Source organism: Scyliorhinus canicula, chromosome 4 (assembly GCF_902713615.1).
Source record: "Scyliorhinus canicula chromosome 4, sScyCan1.1, whole genome shotgun sequence".
In the NCBI taxonomy this organism is placed as follows: Eukaryota; Metazoa; Chordata; class Chondrichthyes; order Carcharhiniformes; family Scyliorhinidae; genus Scyliorhinus; species Scyliorhinus canicula.
In genome coordinates this window covers 119,868,827-119,890,522 of record NC_052149.1, presented here as the reverse complement: position 1 = coordinate 119,890,522, position 21,696 = coordinate 119,868,827, and the positions used below count along the sequence as shown (strand labels likewise).

General features: G+C 47.8%; 2 protein-coding genes across 10 annotated transcripts in view; one reads left to right on the top strand and one right to left on the bottom strand.

Moving 5' to 3' along the window:
* fam20b (FAM20B glycosaminoglycan xylosylkinase) overlaps nucleotides 1-21,696 on the bottom strand; it is a 197,704-nt gene that overhangs the window by 106,176 nt on the left and 69,832 nt on the right. For 3 of the 9 annotated variants that reach the window (XM_038795126.1, XM_038795128.1, XM_038795127.1), the window contains one exon: nucleotides 3,680-3,707. The exons of the other annotated variants lie outside the window; for them this stretch is intronic. The gene's annotated coding sequence lies outside the window, so the exon portion shown is untranslated. The remainder of the gene's footprint in view (nucleotides 1-3,679; nucleotides 3,708-21,696) is intronic. 9 annotated transcript variants of the gene reach the window in all.
* On the top strand, nucleotides 10,171-10,739 carry LOC119964933 (nucleoside diphosphate kinase). Its single transcript, XM_038795136.1, has one exon. It carries the CDS (start codon nucleotides 10,201-10,203, stop codon nucleotides 10,660-10,662), a length of 462 nt encoding a protein of 153 aa, XP_038651064.1. The 5' UTR covers nucleotides 10,171-10,200; the 3' UTR covers nucleotides 10,663-10,739.

Sequence of the window (21,696 nt, the reverse complement as noted above, 5' to 3'; positions counted from 1 at the left end):
CATCCTCGGGTCTCTAAGGGGTGGCTGAAGAGACAGTGGATAGATTCTGGGCAGGCCCCAGCAAATTGGAAATTGCATGTATAACACTTCTATTCAAGAAGGGAGGGAGACAGAAAGCAGGAAACTACAGGCCAATTAGCCTAATAACTGTCATTGGGAAAATGCTAGAATACATTCAGGCAGAGTCAAGCATTCTGCAGTCCCTCGCAGATTTAAATAATACTCTGCATTTCTGTTCTTCCTTTCAAAGTAGGCAACCTCACATTTTTCCACAATTATTTTTGATTTGCCAAATCTTTGCCCACTGACTTAACCTATCCAGATCCCTTTGCAGGATCTTTCACTCCTCACAACTTGCTTCCCTCCCTATCTTTGTATATCAGCAAATTTGGACACAATTCAATGTCTCTTCATCCAAGCAATTAATCACATCATAAATAGATGAGGCCCAACACTGATCCCTGTTGCACCCTACGCGTTAGAGCTTGCCAACTTAGAAATGACCCATTTGATTAGTCAATTGTCTGTCCATGCTAATAGATCACCCCAAAGCCATGAGCTCTTATCTTGTGTACCTTCTACCACATACCTTCCATGTGGTGTCATATTTTGTTGATTGGCCAAAGTGAATGATGAACTACAGAACAGAGTTTAAATAATTTATTATGAAACAACTGCGTGATAAACATAATTAGGATAAATAACCGAAGATAAATAAAATGAACTACTAACACAAATTAACTATTGTATAACTACTGTAAAATATGAAACGTCTATCCTCCAGTACGACCTAATCCCAACCTCCCCAGCCACAGGGTCACTTGGCGGGTTTACACTGCCACCTTGTGGTTGGAGGTAGTGTATAACATTATGTACAGAATTGTTTTATGCATATAATCACACGTGGTACCTCTTCAAATGTCTTTTGAAAATCCAAGTACACTACATACGCTCGTTCCCCTTTATCCACTCGGCACATTACATCCTCAAAGAACTCTAATTAATTTGTCAAACATGAATTCCCTTTCCCAAAACTATGTTGCTCTGTCTAAATATGACTTTCTAAGTGTCAGACTACTACCTTCTTAATAATGGATTCTAGCATTTTTCCAATTACAGCTTTAGGTTAATTAGCCTGCAGTTTCCTGCTTTCTATCTTCCTCCTTTCTTCGAAGAGATTTTATTTGCGTTTTCCAATCTGGTGGGATCTGCCAGAATCTAAATGTGCATCCACTATCTCTTCAGCCAGTTCTTTTGAAAGCCAAGGATGTAGGCCATCAGAATCAGGGGCTTGTCGGGCTTTGGTCCCGCTAATTGTCTCAGTATTTTCTCTCTAGTAATCATGATTGTAAGTCCCTTCCTCCCTTTTCCCTCTGCTTTTCTACTACTCTTGGGATGTTTTTTGTGTTTCTTCTGTGCAGATAGATACAAAATACTTGGTCAACATCTCTTCCATTTCCTTGTTTCCCCCCCATCTCAACCTCGAATGGACCAACACTCACATTACCTACTCTTTTCCGTTATATATAATTGTAGAAACCGCTACTGCCCGTTTTTACATTTCTTGCTAGTTTTCTCCCATACTACAATTTTCCCCTTTTTGTTAGTCGCCTTTGCTGGTTCCTAAAAGGCAGGATTGAGGAAAGGCAAAGGAAGCAATAGAAAAAATCACATCAAAGGAAGGAAGAAGAGAGGGGAGACAGAGATTGTACACAAGATAAGGCAAGAAAGAGCACATTTAGGCAAACTGTCAATAAGCAACAAAAATGCTACGTAAACTTTGTGTGAACCAGCATGCTACCAACCAGAATTTCTGACGTCCACCAAATAAAATTCTTGCTTTACCTACCGGAACCCGCACCTGCACACTGCTTTATGCTTTAATGCGCTGTTGAAGATTTAGAAGTGAAATAAATACTGCTCTTTACTTCCTGCTTACTTGCATATTAATTCATGCTACAAGTATTGCACTGTATTCCATTGCTAAATGAAACTGTCCATTAATCAACATTTTTGATTTACCAGCACCACCCATTCCCCGGACAATAAAGATTTTACTGTACTTGGCACAATTATAATAAAGCATATGATAGACAGCAGGTGCTAGACTCCCTTAGCAGCAGCATCTCCGAAGGAAGTAGCTGAGGGAAGGAGGGAACAGATGCTATTGAAGGCAAAATGGAATGAAGGGAAAACAGAAATTGGTAACAAAGCAGAATGGGGAACAGCAGGAGGGAGAAAGAATTATAATATTAAAGGATTAAAGAATTGAAGGGGGGTAGCAGGAAGTGAATCACTGACAACGGAGATCTGCTGGAACACCTATTTAAGCAACAGGAAGTCATGATGAGATAATCAGAGGGAACTATTGATTCCAACCATATCAGAGCTGAATTAATATCAACTGATACCATTAGCCCCCTCAGTTGTGCATGTGTAAATTTAGCTTCTCATCATGTGGAATTCAACAACACATCCAAGCTACCCCCAACATCAGTACTAAATAAGGCAACAAAGGAGGTCACCCTAAAAAAAAATACAGTCCAAACTCAATTCCACCTGCTGCAACTCCTCCACTGTTGATAGTTATCAGACTGTTTACCTGACATCTGGACTGGATGAGCAGAATTTTTTTCCAATTAAGTGTTGGGAAGATTAAAGGCATTGCTGTTGGTTCCCTCTCCAAACTCTATTCCCTAGCTACCAACTCTATTCTTCTCCAGCCAATGGTCTAAAATTAAGTCAATCTGTTTGCAACCTTTGTGTCCCATTTGATCTCAAGATGAGCTTCCAACCTCAAATTCTTGCAATCACCAACCACCTATTTCCATCGGCTGCTGGATGCTCATTCGTGACTTGTTACCTCAAGACTTACAACTACTCCCATGCACTCTTGGCTGGTCTCCCACACTCTGCCCTCTATTAACTTTGAGGTCATTCACAGCTTTGCTGCTCATTTCCAAAGTTGTAGCTAGTCCCATTTGCCTTATCATCCTTGTGTTTCCTAACAGTGATTTTAAAATTCTCATCCTCGTTTTCAAAGCCCTCCATGGTCTCCACATATCTGTAATGTCATCCTGCCCCACAACACCCACTCCTCCAATCCTGGTCTCTTGTACATCAGCAATGTTAATCGCTCCATCATTGGTGGCTGTCCCTTCAACTGCCTTCACCCCAACTTCTGGAATTCCCTCCGGACACCTCTCCACCTCGCTTTTCTCCTTGAAGACAGTGCTCAAACCCTAGATCTTTGATCAAGCTTTTAGTCATCTGATCTAATATTTTCTTGTGTGGCTTGGTATCATACTTTGTTGTTAATGTTTCTGTGAAGCATATTGGGACAGTAAATAATCATTTACAAACAAATTATTGTTGTTCTAAACAACAAAAATTAAAGCTCTGCTATAATCACAGTGCATCTGTTCAAAAGGACCTCAAAACTTTCAGATAATACAAAACTTGAAAGTATTCTGAATCGTGAGGAAGACATGGTTAAGCTTCAAAAGGACATGGGCAGGTTGGTAGAATTTCAGACAAGTGGCATGTGATAAAAATGACAATTTGAGTAAACACAATGTTTTAATATATTGAACCATTTTTATAGGAAACAAGTGCTTAAACTAAACTGGGATGCTTTTGGCTACGAGGCATTTAAATGGGACAAATGGAAACCACTTACTGGAATAGGCAACCAGGACATCAATGTTCTGAAAGCAAAACATTTGATTGTGAGCCATTTCACATTTTGTCACAGCACAATGATTATAGCTCGTTAAAAGTAGCAAACAGAGCACTCAAAACAGCCACAAGGTCAGACCATAGGAAAGTACTAAGTGGAATTCTGGAAATGTCAGTGTTGTTTCTAATTTAATCAAAAATCTGGATTTTCAAGATAAATATAAACTTGTTGAATTTGCTCACCACGTTAAAATGGAAAAAGTGTGGACAAAGGTTGTTTCGTTGTACAGTATTTGAGTGTCACTCAAAAAGACAAGTTTTTATTTTGCACTCATCAGGCCATTCGCAAGAATACCAAGTGTAAAGGAACCACAATGTATATTTCATGAGAAAGGATGCAGTATAGTTGGCAAATAGACTCTGGTAGATGCGGTGCCGTGGAGAATGCAGCAGTTAACTGCCAAGCTTTGTTTAAATTCCAATCAGGCAAGTTGACTCTGACTGGGCAAGGCATTGCCCAAGGGAATGAACCAGCGAATAGCTATTGCGTATTTTGATAATGGGCTCCACCCTGCGCTCAAGTTAGCAGTGAGAAGACAAACATCTATGCTGGACTCAGACAGGGACTGGGTGGCTAGTGAATTAAGTTAATGTGCTAAGTTCTGGTAAGTCCTTTTCAGGTTTAATTATAGATTAAGAATTAAGATCTGACATAATACAAACCGTCAAGTAAACTTAGTTAGCTCATTAAGCAGAGAACTGCCAAAGTGTAGTTATCTGTCAAATCATCTAAAAGCAGCTGGTTCTAGAGGTGATAGTCAGTGTAGCGGGAAGTTAAATGCTAGTGACCTGGGATCTATATAGAAGATAGGCTTTTCAAACCGCATACTCCATAAGGGGCACACAAGGGGACATAAAACTAGGCTGGAATGAGATGGAGACTGAGTGAGTAGAAAATTAAGTTCATGAGCGAATTCAGTGCATGGGGAAAGAGGTGTGGTATACATAGAAATTATTCTAAGTTAATAAGTAATTAAATTAAGTTAACTAAATAACATCAGTTACAATGGCAGGACAAGTGTTAATGTTGCAGCTGTGGAATGGCCGTTTTTGAACGTCAAGGCGATCCATAACAAACACATTTTCAGATTTCCAGATCAGAATTATTGATCCAGAAGTCAAACTGCAGACACTGTGCAACAGATAGGGGGGGAGAGAGACAGTTACGCCTCTTAGAATAAGGTAATCAGTTATGGTCAACAGTGAAGGACAGGAGGATGCGACTATGAATGAGGGACTGAGAAGACAGCAGGAGAGGAGCTTCAGACTTTGCAATGGTCAAACAGATTTGAGGTGCTCACAATCTGTATGGATAAAAGTAAGGGCTGAAAGGTGGATGGACAGGCTGGCCATGACACCATGATACAGGAAACCATTCATGTAATGGTAGTCGGGGATAGTATAGTAAGGGAATAGAGGCTTCTCTTTAGCAAAGAGTGAGAGTGTAGAAGGCTGTGTTGCCTGCCCAATACCAGGGCATCTCCTCAGAGCTAGTGAGGAACTTGCAATGGGATGGAAATAATTCCAGTCCTCAGGTCCACGTAGGTACCAACGGCATAAATAGGATAAGAAAGGAGGCTCTGCGTAGACAGTATGAGAGTCTAGGTGCCAAATTAAGCAGAACCTCAAAAGATAATAATCACTAGATTATTATCTGAGCTACATGCTAATTGGCATAGGGTAAATAAGATTAGAGAGATGAATGAATGGCTCAAAGACTGGTGTGGGAAAAATAGGTTCCAGTTCATAAGGCTCTTGCACTAGTAATTAGGAAAGTTGGGGCTGTACCGTTGGGACAAGTGTACTTGTGAATCACAAAATTGGAGAAGTAGCCAGGCCTTTAAACGAAGTGAGGAGGGTGAAGGATCAAACTGGAGTCAATGTAGCAAATCAAGGAGTAGAATCAAGGCAGGAGACCATAATAATATGGAAAATGAGGGCTATGGAATAGCAGAGACAGAGATAAAACCTAAGAATACAAGACTCGAAAATTGCAAAGTAACAAAAAGACCAAACTCAAAGTTCTGTATCTGAATGTGTGAAGCATTCATAACAAAGTAAAATGAATTGATGGAGCCCACTGAAGTAAAACAAAATGATCTGATAGAAATTACGGAGTCGAAGCTGCAGGATGACAACAATTAGGTGCTAAATATGGAGGGGTATATGACATTTATAGGAAGCAAGTTGAAGGTGGAGGGGTAAAACTGTGATCAAGGATTTAGCACACGGCTAAATCGCTGGCTTTGAAAGCAGACCAAGGCAGGCCAGCAGCACGGTTCAATTCCCGTACCAGCCTCCCCGAACAGGCGCCGGAATGTGGCGACTAGGGGCTTTTCACAGTAACCTCATTTGAAGCCTACTTGTGACAATAAGCAATTTTCATTTCATTTCATTTCATTGGTGCAATAGTTAGATGACCTTGGACAGGAAATCAGGATGTAGAATTGGTCAAGCTTGGGAAGAGTCAGCATGGTTTTGTGAAAGGGAAATCAAGTTTAGCCAATTTATTGGAGTTCACTGAAGAAATAAAATGCACTGTGAATAGAGGGGAGTCTGTACACGTGCTGTACTTGGATTTCCAGAAAATAAGGTGCCACATCAAAACTTATTTTGGAAACTAATAGCTCATGGTGTAGGGGGGAACATGGAGAGACGATTGGCTGGTTGGCAGAGAACAGAGAGTATGCCTACATTGAGTCTTTGTCGGATTAGCAGGCTGTGACGATGGGTGTCCTGCAGGGGTCTGTGCTGGGGCCTCAAATTTTTACAATTTATATCAATGACCTAGATGAGGAGAGTGATAGCATGGCAGCTGAATTTGCAGATGACACAAAGAGAAGGAAGAAAGTATGTGTGGGATGGCAGTGTGGCGCAGTGGTTAGCACTGCTTCCTCATGGCACTGAGGACCCTGGCTCAATCTCAGCCCCGGGTCAATGTCCGTGTGGCGTTTGCACATTCTCCCTGTGTTTGCGTGGGTCTCACCCCCACAACCCAAAGATGTGCAGGGTAGGTCATGGATTGGCCATGCTAAATTGTCTCCTAATTGTGAAAAAATATATATATGGGTACTCTAAATTTATTTAAAAAACAAATAAATTATGTTGTGAAGAGGATGAGGGGATTGCAGATGGATACAGATAGGTTGAGTGAGTGGACAAAATCTGGAAGATGGAATATTATGTGGGAAAACTATCAAAGTTTTTCACTTTGGCACGAAGAATAAAAAAGCAGAATATTACCCAAAGGGAGAATAGCTGCAGAATTCTGAAGTGCAGAGAGATCCAGGTGTTCCAGTGCACGAGTCACAAAACGTTAGTATGCAGGTACAGCAAGTAATTAAGAAAGCTAATGGAATGCACTCCTTTATTGCAAAAAGAATTAACATAAAAATAAGGATGTTATGCTTCAGTTATACTGATGTGAGGCTACATCATGAATATTGTGTGCACTTTTGCTCTCCTCATTTAAGGAAGGAGGTAGTTCAGAGGAGGTTTACTAGATCGATACTGGAATAAGCGGGTTGCCTTGTGAGGATAGATTAGACAGCCTGGGTGTATTTCCACTGGAGTTTAGAAGAGTGAGGGGTGATTTAATTGAAGTATATAAGTGGGCCTAGGTAGGGTGCTCTTGCAGTGGGTCGGTGCAGGCCTGAAGGACCGAATGGCCTCCTTCTGCACTCACTGTAGATTCTATGATTCTGTATGATCATAAACGATATTGACACGATGGAAATGGAAAGGATGCTTCCTCTTGTGGGTGAGTGTAAAACTAGGGGCACTGTTTTAAGATTAGGGTTCGCCCTTTTACGACAGGGATGAAGAGACTCTTTCTCTCTGAGGGTTGGCTGACTTTGGAACTCTCTACCTCTTGGATCACTGAATATATTTTAAGGCGGAGGTAGATAGATTATGTTAAGCAAGGGAATCAAAGATGATCAAGGATAAATGGGAATGTAGAACTTGAAACACAAACATATCAACCATGATCTTTGTTGAAAGATAGAGAAGGCTCAAGCGGCCAAAAAGTCTACTTCTGCTGCTATTCTTTATGTTTGTAATTTCACGTTTCACATTTACCAGTCAAGGGAACTCCCCTTTCTTGTTGAGAAATCCACGAGGAGATTCGCTACCACCATCTATTCCAAGCCGATCTTCACTGGTCAATATACTTGTTGTGATTCTTACAGTTTCACACGCTATAAGATTTGCCTTACTGGCAACCTCACAAATGGGGCCGAAGACATTTGCTGACTGTGCAGGCTTGATGCTGAAATAGGGCACTAGCAAGATAATGGCTATCCTGATCAAATCATTGCACGAAACATAGTGAACAAACTCATGAATGGTCCCAAGGTCGCTACTTTTGCTCCTGAAAGTGCCCAGTCTACATCAGCATTACCCTGGAAGGGTAACATATCTTAAAACTTTGAGCAGCAGGTGAAGCAAGCCGTAATAAATTTGTTTTAAAATTAAAAGTCCAAGTATAATTATATTGTACTGCTTTCCAAAAATGAGAAAAAATGATGTGTGAACACATGATAAAACCAGTAGCTGAAATAAACTCAAATCCCTCAGCATGCTACTGCAATAGATCACTGGGCAAAGGTAAGGACACGCCAAAACACATAGGTAGAGTTCTTATGTCTCAAGTCTAACGGTTTTATTAACATCTGTTGCCAATTACCCTCAAGCTTTTAGGACCGCTTATGTATAAAATGAGACAAACAACTTGTGCTAAAGAGTAGCTTCCTTAACATTGCTTCAGATAATGCACAGCTTTTGTTCCATAATAAACTCGAAACTTCAACGGCCATCACGGTACGCTTTTCTGTGTAGAAAATCTAACTACCCACCAGATGCATTCCTCACTTGGATGAGCACAGAATAAATTAAAAGAAAAATGACCCGCATATACACACATTGTTTCAATTGATTTTAGGTATAATTTTCAGCAAAACAACAGATTTGAAGTTGTGCACTTTGTCTTGCAAATCTATTGGTCCCATTTTTATGATACGTGCACAAGCACAAACATGGTTTTAAAGGATTCTGCACTAATCAGTCTTGAGTTTTAATATGAATCTATTAACGAACATTGATTGGAAAATTTTAATAAAAGTCTATTTTTTCCAATCGAAATCAGTAACTATGTAATGAATGCAGATTACTGGGGGGGGGTTAACATTTTCATTCCACCTCTGATGTTTTCAACAGGGCAATAAGTGGGATATTATATATTCAACAACAGCAATTCTGTCTCAATTTTGTCAATAACAGTGGCTTAAAATTACATAACCACAGAAGCATAGAATCCCTACAGTGCAAGAGACCATTCGGCCCATCTAGTCTGCATGACCCTTGGAAAGAGCATCATCCCTAGGCCACTCCCTCGCCGTAGCCCTGCAACCTCATAACCCCACCTAACCTTTGGACACTAAGAGCAACTTCGCATGGCCAATCCATCTAACCTACACATCTATGGACCAGGAGAGGAAACCGGAGCACCTGGAGGAAACCCACACAGACATGGGGAGAATGTGCAAACTCCACACAGAGGCCCGATTGAACCCAGGTTCTTAGCACTGTGAGACACCAGTGCAAACCACTGTGCCACCGTGCCACCCAATTCTCTGCAGCAAATTACATTTTTACTTGAAAAATATTCTTTGGGAGTTTTTTTTTTAGAGTTAGCAGAGGTGGTTCTCAAGAACTGCAATGCTGTCCACAAATGGCCACATGTTGCAGTTACGACATACCATGCACCCTAACATTTCTTTTTTTGAAAAAAATTTTATTCTCCATTTTCACATTTTTTTCAGAATTTACATCCCACCAACAGTAAACGGTAACGAATACATTATCAATCCCCTTATCAACACCAACAATCCCATCCTCCCACAACCCCAAACAACAGCCCACCTGACAATATAAGCATCAAATTAAACTAAACCTCCCAAGGAGGGAAAAAGAAAAAGGAATCAGGAATCGCCCCAGGTCACCGTTGACATATATAGTCCACCCCCCCAACCCACCCCCCTAATATTCAATGCCATCCAATCCCCGAAGGAGTACCATGAATGGCCCCCATGAATTGTAGACACCCTCCCACACCCCCTCTCAGACTCCTCCCCTCCACTTCCTCTTGTAAACTCCTCCCCCCGACCTCAGTTCCTTCCCCCAACTTTTCACACCGGCTAGACTCACCGAAACCTGTTCTACCAGGTTCTGATGGCCACAGCCCCTCCCCAGACCTCACTCCCGTTCACTGGCCGGCTTAAACCGGCCAGCTTGGAGGCCCCCGCCCAGGTCTCCTTCCCCCTTGCCCGGTCCCAGGAAAACCAAGAAATCCCCTTTAGCACAGAACCCCAGTATACACACGCAAGCCCCAAAGAACCACCATTGCAAATGAAAGTCCCAACTCTTGCTTTTCCGCAGTTTCACCCGGCAGAATCAGGAACAATGTATGGGAACAAGGAGCAAACCTTCATCGCGGTCAAGCCGGATGGTGTCCAGAGAGGGATTGTCAGGGAAATCATCAAACGCTTTGAACAGAAAGGATTCAAACTGGTCGCCATGAAGTTCCTGCAGGCCCCTGTGGATCTGCTTGAAAAGCATTACTGTGATCTTTCAAGTAAGCCTTTCTATCCCAAGTTGATCAAGTATATGAGTTCTGGTCCTGTAGTCGCAATGGTGTGGGAAGGTCTGAACGTGGTGAAGACTGGTAGAGTATTGCTTGGTGAGACCAATCCAGCCGACTCCAAATCTGGCACGGTCCGTGGAGATTTCTGTATACAGACTGGCAGGAATATCATCCATGGAAATAACTTGGTAGCGAGCGCACAGAAGGAGATTAACCTTTGGTTCAAATCGGGTGAGGTGGTGGAATACCGGAACTGTGCACAGGACTGGATCTATGAGTAAAACATTCCACGGCTCCGGCCTGTCTCAATCATTCCAAATTGTCATCAGTCATTGTATTTTTTTTTTACTGATTTCACATAATGTCTTCATCCTACGTCTTTGTTCTGAATGTCAAAGCAAATACCCATGCAATAAATGAACTGAAAGATTAAAAAAAAAGAAAGTCCCAACTCTTCCCTTGTCCAAATATACAGTGTCGACCCATTTAGTACATACACCAACACGCAGTGGAAAAAATAAAGTTACATGAGGCTATGAGAGTTTGGCTCAAGTTAGAATCAGAGCTTAATGGGAAATGGAATGAGAGTTTCGTCAAGTTAAAAATCAGAGCTTGATGGGAAATGGAATGTCAAGTTTGTGCAATATATGTACGTGCATTTTAAAATGAATCGCTTCTGTGAGAAGGCGTTATCACAGCCTTGGTTGTCTGGGAGAGCCTGTGAACTATCCGTGGGAGTCTGTAACTGTTTGTGAGAACCTCACGCCTCAGGACTTTCGATAAAGAATAGCTATACTATAGAAACTTGTGAACTAACTGTATTACTAATGATGGGAAGAAATAATTACATGAAGGAGGGGTTTAATGAGCTAATTGTATGACTAATGATTGAAAGGCTTGAGGGGTTTTGTAATAACATATGGTCAACTGTAACTAAGAAAAAATTGCTTTTTCACTTGCTGTAACTCAGTTACACTTGTGCAGCAGCCCCGCGGTAAATAAAAGGTTCTTTGAAGTTATCTGGTGTTCTACTGATAATTACCTCCGGACTGAAAATTTAGAATTATCAGCTACATCAGTACACGACCCACTCGCAGTCCTATTTCTCAATTCTGCCACAGTCCTTCTGCCTTCGCAAACTCCTCCACCACTTCCGCCATCCCAAAATAAAAGTCCTTGGATTTGCAGGTCACCCTCAGCTTAGCTGGGTATACTATGCCACACTGCACCTTGCTGATGTACAGTGCCTTCTTCACCCGGCCAAAGGAAGCTCACCTCCTCGCCAGCTCCACCATGAAGTCCTGGTATATATGTATACCAGCTCCAGCCCACTGCACCACCCGCTTCTGCTTTACCCAGCACAGGACTTTCTCCTTCACGCTGCACCTACGGAAACACACAGTTACTCTCCTGGCGGCTCACTCGCCTTTAGTATTGGCCTCCACTACCGATGAACCCGATCCAGTTCGTATCGAGGGATCGTCCCCCTCCCCCAATAGCTCCACCAATATCATGGCAAAATACTCCGTCGGCCTCGGAACTTCCACCCCTTCAGGCAGACCCGCGAACCTCAAATTCTGCCGTCTGGATCTGTTTTCCAGGTCTTCCATTTTGGCTCGCAAACTCTTGTTAGTCTCTGTCGCCTTCTGCAACTCCTTCTCCATCATCAAGGTGAGTTGATCACTGTGCTGCGATAATACCTCTTCCACTTCCTTCAGTGTCTCACATTGCTCCCACACCTCCGCCGCCCTCACCGGGGCAATCGCCTCCTCCACCAGCACTTTCAATACCCCCCCATCTCCTTCTTCATCGCTTCCATGTGCTTTGTGAACTGCTTTTCAAGTTCCACAACCATCACCTCCGTCATTTCTCCTACTGTGAGCGATGCGGCCTCCTTTGGTGCTCCAGCCTCTGCTTTCCTTACAGTTCCTGCGCTGACTTTTCCACTCAACGGCGGACTTTCATTAACCCCCTTTTTCATGCCCATTTTTCCCCCAACTTTGACATTTCTCGTCCCTGTGCCTTCTTGCAGCTTTTTCAGCCTCCCTTGCCCCTGGGACCGGGCGTTAAAACCCCAAAATTTGTATTCCCGAGCGGGAGCCCACCACTGTGCGGCTGCCTTTCGCCCGCCGTCACCGGAAGTGAACCCTTCTTTTAAAAAAAATAAAATAATTTTTATTGGAATTGTTTGAAAAATATATATCAACAAAACAATAATAATAGTAATAAACACCCCCCAGCACCCGTAACAACGCATATAACAAACCCCCCCACCCCCAACAAAATATATTAACAATAAGCAAATTAACTTAAACACTATCCCCCTAAACCCCCCCTCCCCCCCGGGTTGCTGCTGCTGCTGACCTAGTACCTTATCATTGAGCCAGAAAGTCGAGGAAAGGCTGCCACCTCCTAAAGAACCCTTGTACCGACTCCCTCAGGGCGAATTTGACCCTCTCCAGCTGAATGAATCCCGCCATGTCGTTAATCCAGGTCTCCACGCTCGGAGGTCTCGCATCTTTCCACTGCAGCAAGATCCTCCGCTAGGCTACTAGGGACGCAAAGGCCAAAACATCGGCCTCTTTCGCCTCCTGCACTCCCGGCTCCACCCCAACCCCAAATATTGCAAGTCCCCAGCCTGGCTTGACCCTGGATCCCACCATCCTCGACACCGTCCTCGCCACCCCCTTCCAGAACTACTCCAGTGCCGGGCATGCCCAGAACATATGGGCATGGTTCGCTGGACTCCCCAAGCACCTGGCGCACCTGTCTTCGCCCCCAAAGAACCTACTCATCCTAGATCCGGACACCATCTCCATCCGTTTCCATGCTGCCCACTCCCCCTCCATTACCCACTTATGTACCATCGAGACGTTAGCCGCCCAATAGTACCCAGAGAGGTTGGGCAGCACCAGCCCCCCTCTAGCCCTGCCCCGCTCCAAAAAGACCCTCCTTACCCTCGGAGTCCCGTCCGCCCAAACAAATCCCAGAATGCTACTGTTCACCCTCCTAAAAAAGGCCCTCGGAACAAAAATGGGGAGGCACTGAAACAAAAACAAGAACCCCGGGAGCACCGTCATTTTAACGGACTGTACTCTACCCGCCAACGACAACGGCAGCATGTCCCACCTTTTAAATTCCTCCTCCATCTGCTCCACCAACCTAGTAAAATTGAGCTTGTGCAGAGTCCCCCAGCTCCTAGCCACCTGAACCCCCAGGTACCTAAAATTCCTCACTGCCTTCTTTAGCGGGAGCCTACCAATCCCCTCCTCCTGATCTCCCGGGTGTACAACAAACAGACCGCTCTTGCCCAGGTTCAATTTATATCCCGAGAAACTCCCGAACTCAGCAAGAATCTCCATCACCTCCGGCATTCCCCCCACCGGGTCTGCTACACAACAGCAAGTCGTCTGCATACAGCGACACTCGGTGCTCCTCCCCACCTCGCACCAAACCCCTCCACATCCTCGACTCCCTGAGAGCCATGGCAAGAGGCTCAATTGCCAGCGCAAAAAGCAAGGGGGACAGGGGGCACCCCTGCCTCGTCCCACGGTGGAGCCTGAAGTACTCGGACCTCCTCCCATTTGTCGCTACACTCGCCATCGGGGCTTCGTACAGCAACCTCACCCATTTAATAAACCCCACCCCAAACCCGAACCTCTCCAACACCTTCCACAAGTACCCCCACTCAACCCTGTCAAAGGCCTTCTCCACATCCAATGCCACCACAATCTCCGCCTCTCCTTCTGCTGCCGGCATCATTATCACATTTAGCAGCCTTCGCACGTTAGTGTTCAGCTGCCTCCCCTTCACAAAACCCGTCTGATCTTCATGTACCACCCCCGGCACCCAGTCCTCTATTCTAGTGGCCAAGATCTTCGCCAGCAACTTGGCGTCTACATTCAGCAGTGAAATCGGCCTGTACGATCCGCACTGCAAGGGGTCCTTATCACGCTTCAGGATCAGGGAGATTAGCGCCCGAGACATCGTCGGGGGCAGAACACCCCCCTCCCATGCCTCGTTGAAGGTCCTAACCAACAGGGGGCCCAGCAGGTCCGCATATTTCTTATAAAATTCAACCGGGAACCCATCCGGTCCCGGCGCCTTCCCCGGCTGCATGTGGCCAATCCCACTGACCAGCTCCTCCAACTCGATCGGCGCCCCCAGTCCCTCCACCTGCACCTCCTGCACCCTTGGAAATCGCAGCCTGTCCAAAAAGCTCTCCATTCCCCCTCCCACTGCCGGCGGCTCCGACCGGTACAGTTCCCTATAGAAGTCCCTAAAGACCTCACTGACCTCTGCCCCCTGCCGCACCACATTCCCATCTCTATCCTTCACTCCACCAATCTCCACTGTGTCTCCGCCTTTCTGGTGGTCAATAAATCAAACTTGGCCTGCAAGCTACGCCGCTCCCCCAGCAATCCCTCCTCCGGGGCCTCCGCGTACCTCCTATCCACACTCAACAGCTCCTCCACCAGTCTCTCCCTCTCCCTAATCTCCCCCCTCACCCTATGGGCTCGGATGGAGATCAGCTCCCCCCTAATCACTGCCTTCAGAGCCTCCCACACCATCCCCACCTGGACCTCCCCAGTATCATTGACCTAGAGGTACCTCTCAATACATCCCCGAACCCTCCTACACACCTCCTCATCAGCCAACAACCCCACGTCCAGACGCCAAAGCGGGCGCTGGTCCCGCACCTCCCCCATCTCCAGAACCACCCAATGCGGAGCATGGTCCGAAATCGCAATAGCCGAATACTCGGCCTCCTCCACCCTCGGGACCAGTCCCCTACTCAAAACAAAGAAATCAATGCGGGAATAAACCCTGTGCACATGGGAGAAAAAAAAAAAAGAGTACTCCCGAGCCCTCGGCCTCCCGAACCTCCAGGGATCCACTACTCCCATCTGGTCCATAAACCCCATCAACACCTTGGCCGCCGCCGGCCTCCTGCCTGTCCTTGAACTAGAACGATCCAGTAGGGGATCCAGCACCATATTGAAGTCCCCCCCCCCATGATCAAGCCCCCCACCTCGAGGCCAGGAATGCGGCCCAACATACGCCTCATGAAACCAGCATCATCCCAATTTGGGGCGTACACATTAACCAACACCACCCTCTCCCCCTGCAGCTTACCGCACACAATCAGATGTCTGCCGCCACTATCAGCCACAACCTCTGACGCCTCAAACGCCACCCTCTTCCCCACCAGGATCGCCACCCCCCGGTTCTTCGAGTCGAGCCCCGAGTGGAAAACCTGCCCCACCCACCCCTTCCTCAGACGGACCTGGTCCGCCACCTTCAGGTGGGTATCCTGGAGCATGGCCACGTCCGCCTTCAGCCCCTTCAGATGCAAAAACATCCAGGTCCGCTTAACCGGCCCATTCAACCCCCTCACGTTCCAAGTAATCAGCCGGATCAGGAGGCACCCCGCCCCCCTCGACTAGCCATAGCCCATCGACTGCTCGCCCCTGGCCATCACCCATTCGGCCCGTTTCCCACGGCGCTAGAACCTCACCCCGACCCCCCCGAACTCCTCCCTGGCCAATCCAGCAACAACCCGGTATCCCCGCCCCCAGGCTAGGACCCCTCCTAGCCGCGACTCACACTCCACTGTACTCCCGTGAGCCAGCTGACTTCTGCTGACCCCGGCAGCTCCCGCTCTAACTCCGACCCCTCCCGATATGAGGTCCCCCCTCCTCCCCTGCATCAGTTCCTTGGCACCACTTTAGCGCGGGAAACCTGGTCTAATAACCACGCCCCTCGCCACCAGCTACACCTCCCTCGTCCCGCAGCGCGGGAAACCAGAGAAAAGCCCGCGCTTTCACACTGCCCCACCCCACCAACGCAGCTCCCAAACCGCAGTCCCAACCCAACCCCCAACTCCGTACAAACAAAGACACAGATCAACCACAAACCCCAGTACCCCCCTCAGAACACAAAACCATAACCCACATTGTCCGAAAGCGAGAGAAAAAACAGAAACAAACAGAATAACCCGCTACAGCATAAACAATGATACAGAAATAGAAAAACTCCCACAGTCCCCAATCTCTAGTTCGAGTCCAGCTTTTCAGCCTGCACAAAGGCCCACGCTTCCTCCGGGGACTCAAAGTAGTGATGCCGTTCCTTGTAGGTGACCCACAGGCGCACAGGCGGCAACATGCCGAACTTCACCTGCTTTCCATGGAGCACCGCCTTCGTCCGGTTAAACCCGGCTCTCCGCTTGGCTACCTCCGCACTCCAGTCCTGGTAGATACGCACTACCGAACTCTCCCACTTACTACTCCTCACTTTCTTGGCCCATCGGAGAACACACTCCCGGTCACTGAACCAATGGAACCGCACCCGCACCGCCCGCGGGGGTTCATTCGCCTTAGGCCTCCTGGCCCCCTCCAGCTCCAGGGGCAGATGGAAGGATCCTGCCCCCACCAGCGAGTTCAACATCACGGCCACATAGGCCGGCAGGTCCGACCCCTCAAGCCCCTCCTCGAGGCCCAGGATCCGCAGGTTCTTCTGCCGTGTCCGAAGCTCCATCTCCTCGAACCGATCTTGCCACTTTTTATGAAGCGCCTCGTGTATCTCCACCTTCCCCACAAGGGCCGAAACCTCCTCCTCGCGCTCAGAGGCCTGCTGCTGCAACTCAAGTATCGCTGTACCCTGGGTTGTCTGGGTCTCCAGCAGCTTACTCGTCGTCACCTTCAGGGATTCCAACAACTCCCCTTTCAGCTCCGTGAAATAGCACAGAAGGGCCGCCTGCTGCTGCTCAGCCCACTGCCTCCACTCCTCAGGGGCTCCACCGGCCGCCATTTTGTCCACCTTCCCCCGCTTTTCCAGGGGAGCTGCTGCCGTTTTTCTCCTCGCCCCTCTTCGAGTCCACACCATAAATCCCGGGGGGTTTTGCTCCAGACCCCTTTATCCACCGGAATCGTCGAATCAGCGCCGTTTGGGGCCCTTAAAAGAGCCCACAAGTCCTCTTAAAGCGGGAGCTGCCGAACGTGCGGCTTAGCTCCGCATAGCCGCAACCGGAAGTCCCCGGAAGTGAACCCTAACATTTCTGTCTAACCTTCTTTATTTTATTAGTTGACTCATTACTAATTCAGCAAAGTAACAGCAAGTTACAGTTTCCTTGCTTAAAGACAAATGAAAAACATTTCTTAGCTACTTGATATAAAATAAAAAGCACCTCCTTCCCCCTATGGAATGAATTCCCATTTTGCCAAATTACTAGCGCACATTGTTCCAAAGCACACAATTGCTCCGGTACACCAGATCATATTTCATCCTCAGTTTAGAATCATGCACAAGAATCTTGAACATGGGACTTCCGGTCACGGCGGGCGGGAGGCAGCCACGCGTTGGAGGGCTCCCGTTCGGGAACAGCATTGTTGGGGATTGACGCCCGGTCCTAGGGGCAGTGAAGGTCAGGAGAAAGTACAGGGAAGAGATATGTCAAGCACCAGTAAAAAAACGGCTGTGAAAACAGCTAAAAGCACGTCGGGGAGTAGAAAGGTCATCACGGGGTCACCAAGGAAAATGGAGGCTGGAGCACCAGGGGAGGCCGCATTGCTTACGGCTGAAGAAACAATTACGGTGATGGCTGCGGAATTCGAAAGGCAGTTTACAAAATACATGGAGACAATGAGGAAGGAGATGAGGGAGGTTTTGAGTGTGCTGGTGGAGGAGGCGATTTCCCCGGTGACGACGGCGTTGGCGAGCGCAGTGGCGGAGGTGTGGGAGCAAGGGGAGGCGCTGAAGGAAGTGGAGGAGACATTATTGCATCACGGTGATCAAATTACCTCGATGGGGAAGGCGATGCGGAAGGTGATGGAGATTAACAAGGATCTGCGAGGAAAAATGGAAGACCTGGAAAACAGATCCAGGCGACAGAATTTGAGGATTGAGGGGCTGCCCGAAGGAGTTGAAGGGCCGAGGCCGACTGAGTATTTTGCTGCGATGCTGTCGAAACTATTGGGGGAGGGGGAGGATCCCTCCCGATATGAACTGGATTGGGCTCATCGGTCGTGGAGGCCTGTACCAAAGGCGAGTGAGCTGTCAAAGGTAGTGACTCTGTGCTTCCGTAGGTACAGTGTGAAGGAGAAGGTCCTGTGCTGGGCCAAGCAGAAGCGGGTTGTGCAGTGGGCTGGAGCTGGTATACGTGTATACCAGGACTTTACGGTGGAGCTGGCAAGGAGGCGGGCTGCTTTCAACCGGGTGAAGAGGGCACTGTACATTAGCAAGGTGCAGTGCGGCATTGTATATCCAGCGAAGCTGAGGGTGACTTACAAGCTCCAGGACTTTTATTTTGGAACGGCAGAGGCAGCGGAGGAGTTTGCGAAGGCAGAAGGACTGTGGCAGAACTGAGAAATTGAGAAACGGCCATGTGCCGATGTAACCTCATGACTGTATTTTCTTCTTTTTTTGTTTCACTGTGTGTGAGTGTATGGGCAAAAGGAGTCACTGGTGTATATATTTGGACAAGGGAAGTGATGGGACTTTCACTCGAAGTGAGGGCTCTTTGGGGTGTAGGTGGGTATGCGGGGTATGTGTGCTAAAAGGGGATCTCTGGGCTTTCATAGGGCCGGGCAAGGGGGAAAAGGGACCCGGGCGGGGCATCCACGCTGGTCGGTTTAAGCTGGCCAGTGAACGGGAGTGAGGTGGGGGGAGGGGCTGCGGCCATCTGAGCCTGTCAGAACAGGGTCCGAGTGGTCTAGCCGGGATGGAAAGTTAGGGGAAGGAACTGAGGTTGGGGGAAGGAGTTTTACAAGAGGCAGTGGACGGGAGGAGTTGGGGAGGGGGAGCGTTTACAACTCTTGGGTATCATGTACGGCACTCTTTCAGAGGTTGGACGGCATTGAGTGTGTGTGTGTGTGTGTGTGTGTGTGTGTGTGTGTGTGTGTGTGTGTGTGTGTGGGGGGGGGGGACGACGGGGGGGACGGGGGGGGGGGGGGGGGGGGGACTCTATGGTGACCATGGGCGGTACCGGACTCCTTTTTTCTTTTTCTCCTTTGTTTTTTGTTTCCACCGTGGGAGGGTTTGTTTTATTGGATGCATGTATTGACAGGTGGGCCGTTGTTTGGGGTAGTGGGAGGATGGGATCGTTGTTATTGTTAAGGGGATTGATTTTGTATTTGTTGCCGTTTACTGTCTGTGGGTGGGGTGTAAATTTTGAAGGAAAATGTGAAAATGGAGAATAAAAACATGTATTAAAAAAATCTTGAACATACACAAAAGCTGACTGATAAACAGAATTTCAGCTTAGCATATGATCTGACGGACAACACCAAATTCCACTCTAGTGTGAAGTTAGATTCTGAGCTCAAGCTGGTACAGCACTTAAACCAAAAACATTTGACGAGGAGGTAAGAAAATTTCGCAACTGAGCCAAGCTGCCAGACAGTTGAATTGTTAAAATCTGTTGATGACAAGATTACTGGATACACCGGTGTTGGAAAGAACCGTTAAATTACATTTCAAATGTACATCCCAGCTGAATTGAAAACTCAATATTATGTTAGATTTTCCATGCAGTTGGCATAGGAAGATTGAACCTGCAAAGAAATTAAGCATTGATTTTCCTTTCAACTGCAATGAGAAAATGGACCTCGTCTGAGCGAACTGAAATTTAGAGGAATATTTAGAAATAGAGAAAAATAACATCCATCTTGTATGCATTTGAGCTGGACCACGCGCAGCCAGTGGGCGCCGCCAGCTTCACCTCCCGGGACGAAGCGCTGCCAGTGGGCGCCCCTATCTCTACCCCCCCCCCCCCCCCCCCCCCCCCCAGTCCATGGGCGCCGGCTTCTTGTCCCCTGTAAGATCATCAGGCGCCGCCATCTTGTCTTCCCCACGGGGCATGGACGCCGACAACATTCCACGACCTGGGCCCCCCATGCTCTCCATCTTCTGACGCCAGCGACGACCGACCGCAGCTCGCCTCAGTGACGATCAACCAGTCACGTCCGCACAACCTGGCCACCACTTCGACCAGTGTGAGAATCAACGGTCACGTGACCTCTTGCCTGCTGGACTCCGGGAGCACCGAAAGCTTCATCCACCCGGATAGGGTAAGGCGCTGCTCCCTCGCGGTCCACCCCACCAATCGAAGAATCTCCCTGGCCTCTGGATCCCATTCAGTCGCGATCCGGGGGTTCTGCACGGTCACTCCCACAGTCCAGGGCGTAGAATTCAGTGGCTTCCGCCTCTATGTGCTTCCTAATCTCTGCGTTGCACTACTACTAGACCTAGACTTCCAGTGCAATCTCCAGGGCCTTTCCCTCAGATTCGGCGGAACTCGCGACCCTAAAGGTCGACCCACTCTCCCTCTTTGCCAATCTAACTCCGGATTGCAAACCCGTTGCCACCAGGAGCAGACGGTACAGCACCCAGGACAAGACCTTCATCAGGTCCGAGGTCCAGCGGTTGCTTCGAGAGGGTATCATCGAGGTCAGCAACAGCCCAAGTGGTAGTTGTTAAAACTGGGGAGAACCACAGAATGGTCGTGGACTACAGCCAGATCATCAATCGGTACACGCAGCTTGACGCGTACCCGCTCCCACACATATCTGATATGGTCAATCAGATTGCGCAGTACCGGGTCTTCTCAACGATAGACCTCAAATCCGCCTACCACCAGCTCCCCAATCGTAAATCGGACCATCCATACACTGCTTTCGAGGCGGACGGTCGTCTCTATCACTTCCTCAGGGTTCCCTTCGGCGTCACTAACGGGGTCTCGGTCTTCCAAAGGGAGATGGACCGAATGGTCGACTGGTACGGTTTGCGGGCCACCTTCCCGTACCTAGACAACGTCACCATCTGCGGCCACGATCAGCAGGACCACAACGCCAACTTTGCCGAATTCCTCCGCACCGCCACTCTCCTCAACCTCACCTACAACAAGGAGAAGTGGGTGTTCAGCACAACCCGCTTAGCCATCCTCAGCTATGTGGTCCAGAACGGAGTTCTGGGGCCTGATCCCGACCGCATGCGCCCCCTCACCGAGCTTCCCCTCCCTCACTGCCCCAAGGCCCTCAAACGCTGCCTGGGGTTCTTCTCCTACTACGCCCAGTGGGTCCCAAACTATGCGGACAAGGCCCGCCCACTCATTCAGTCCATCCACTTTCCTCTTATGGCCGAGGCACAACAGGCCTTCGCCCGTATCAGAGCTGATATAGCCAAAGCCGGGATGCATGCAGTAGACGAGACACTGCCTTCCAAGTAGAAAGCGACGCCTCTGACGTCGCACTTGCCGCCACCCTCAATCTGGCAGGCAGATCAGTGGCATTCTTTTCCCGCACCCTTCATGCCTCAGA

Excerpts from the sequence above, each read along its gene's own strand:
- LOC119964933 (XM_038795136.1), top strand. The coding sequence starts at position 10,201 with ATGTATGGGAACAAGGAGCAAACCTTCATCGCGGTCAAGCCGGATGGT.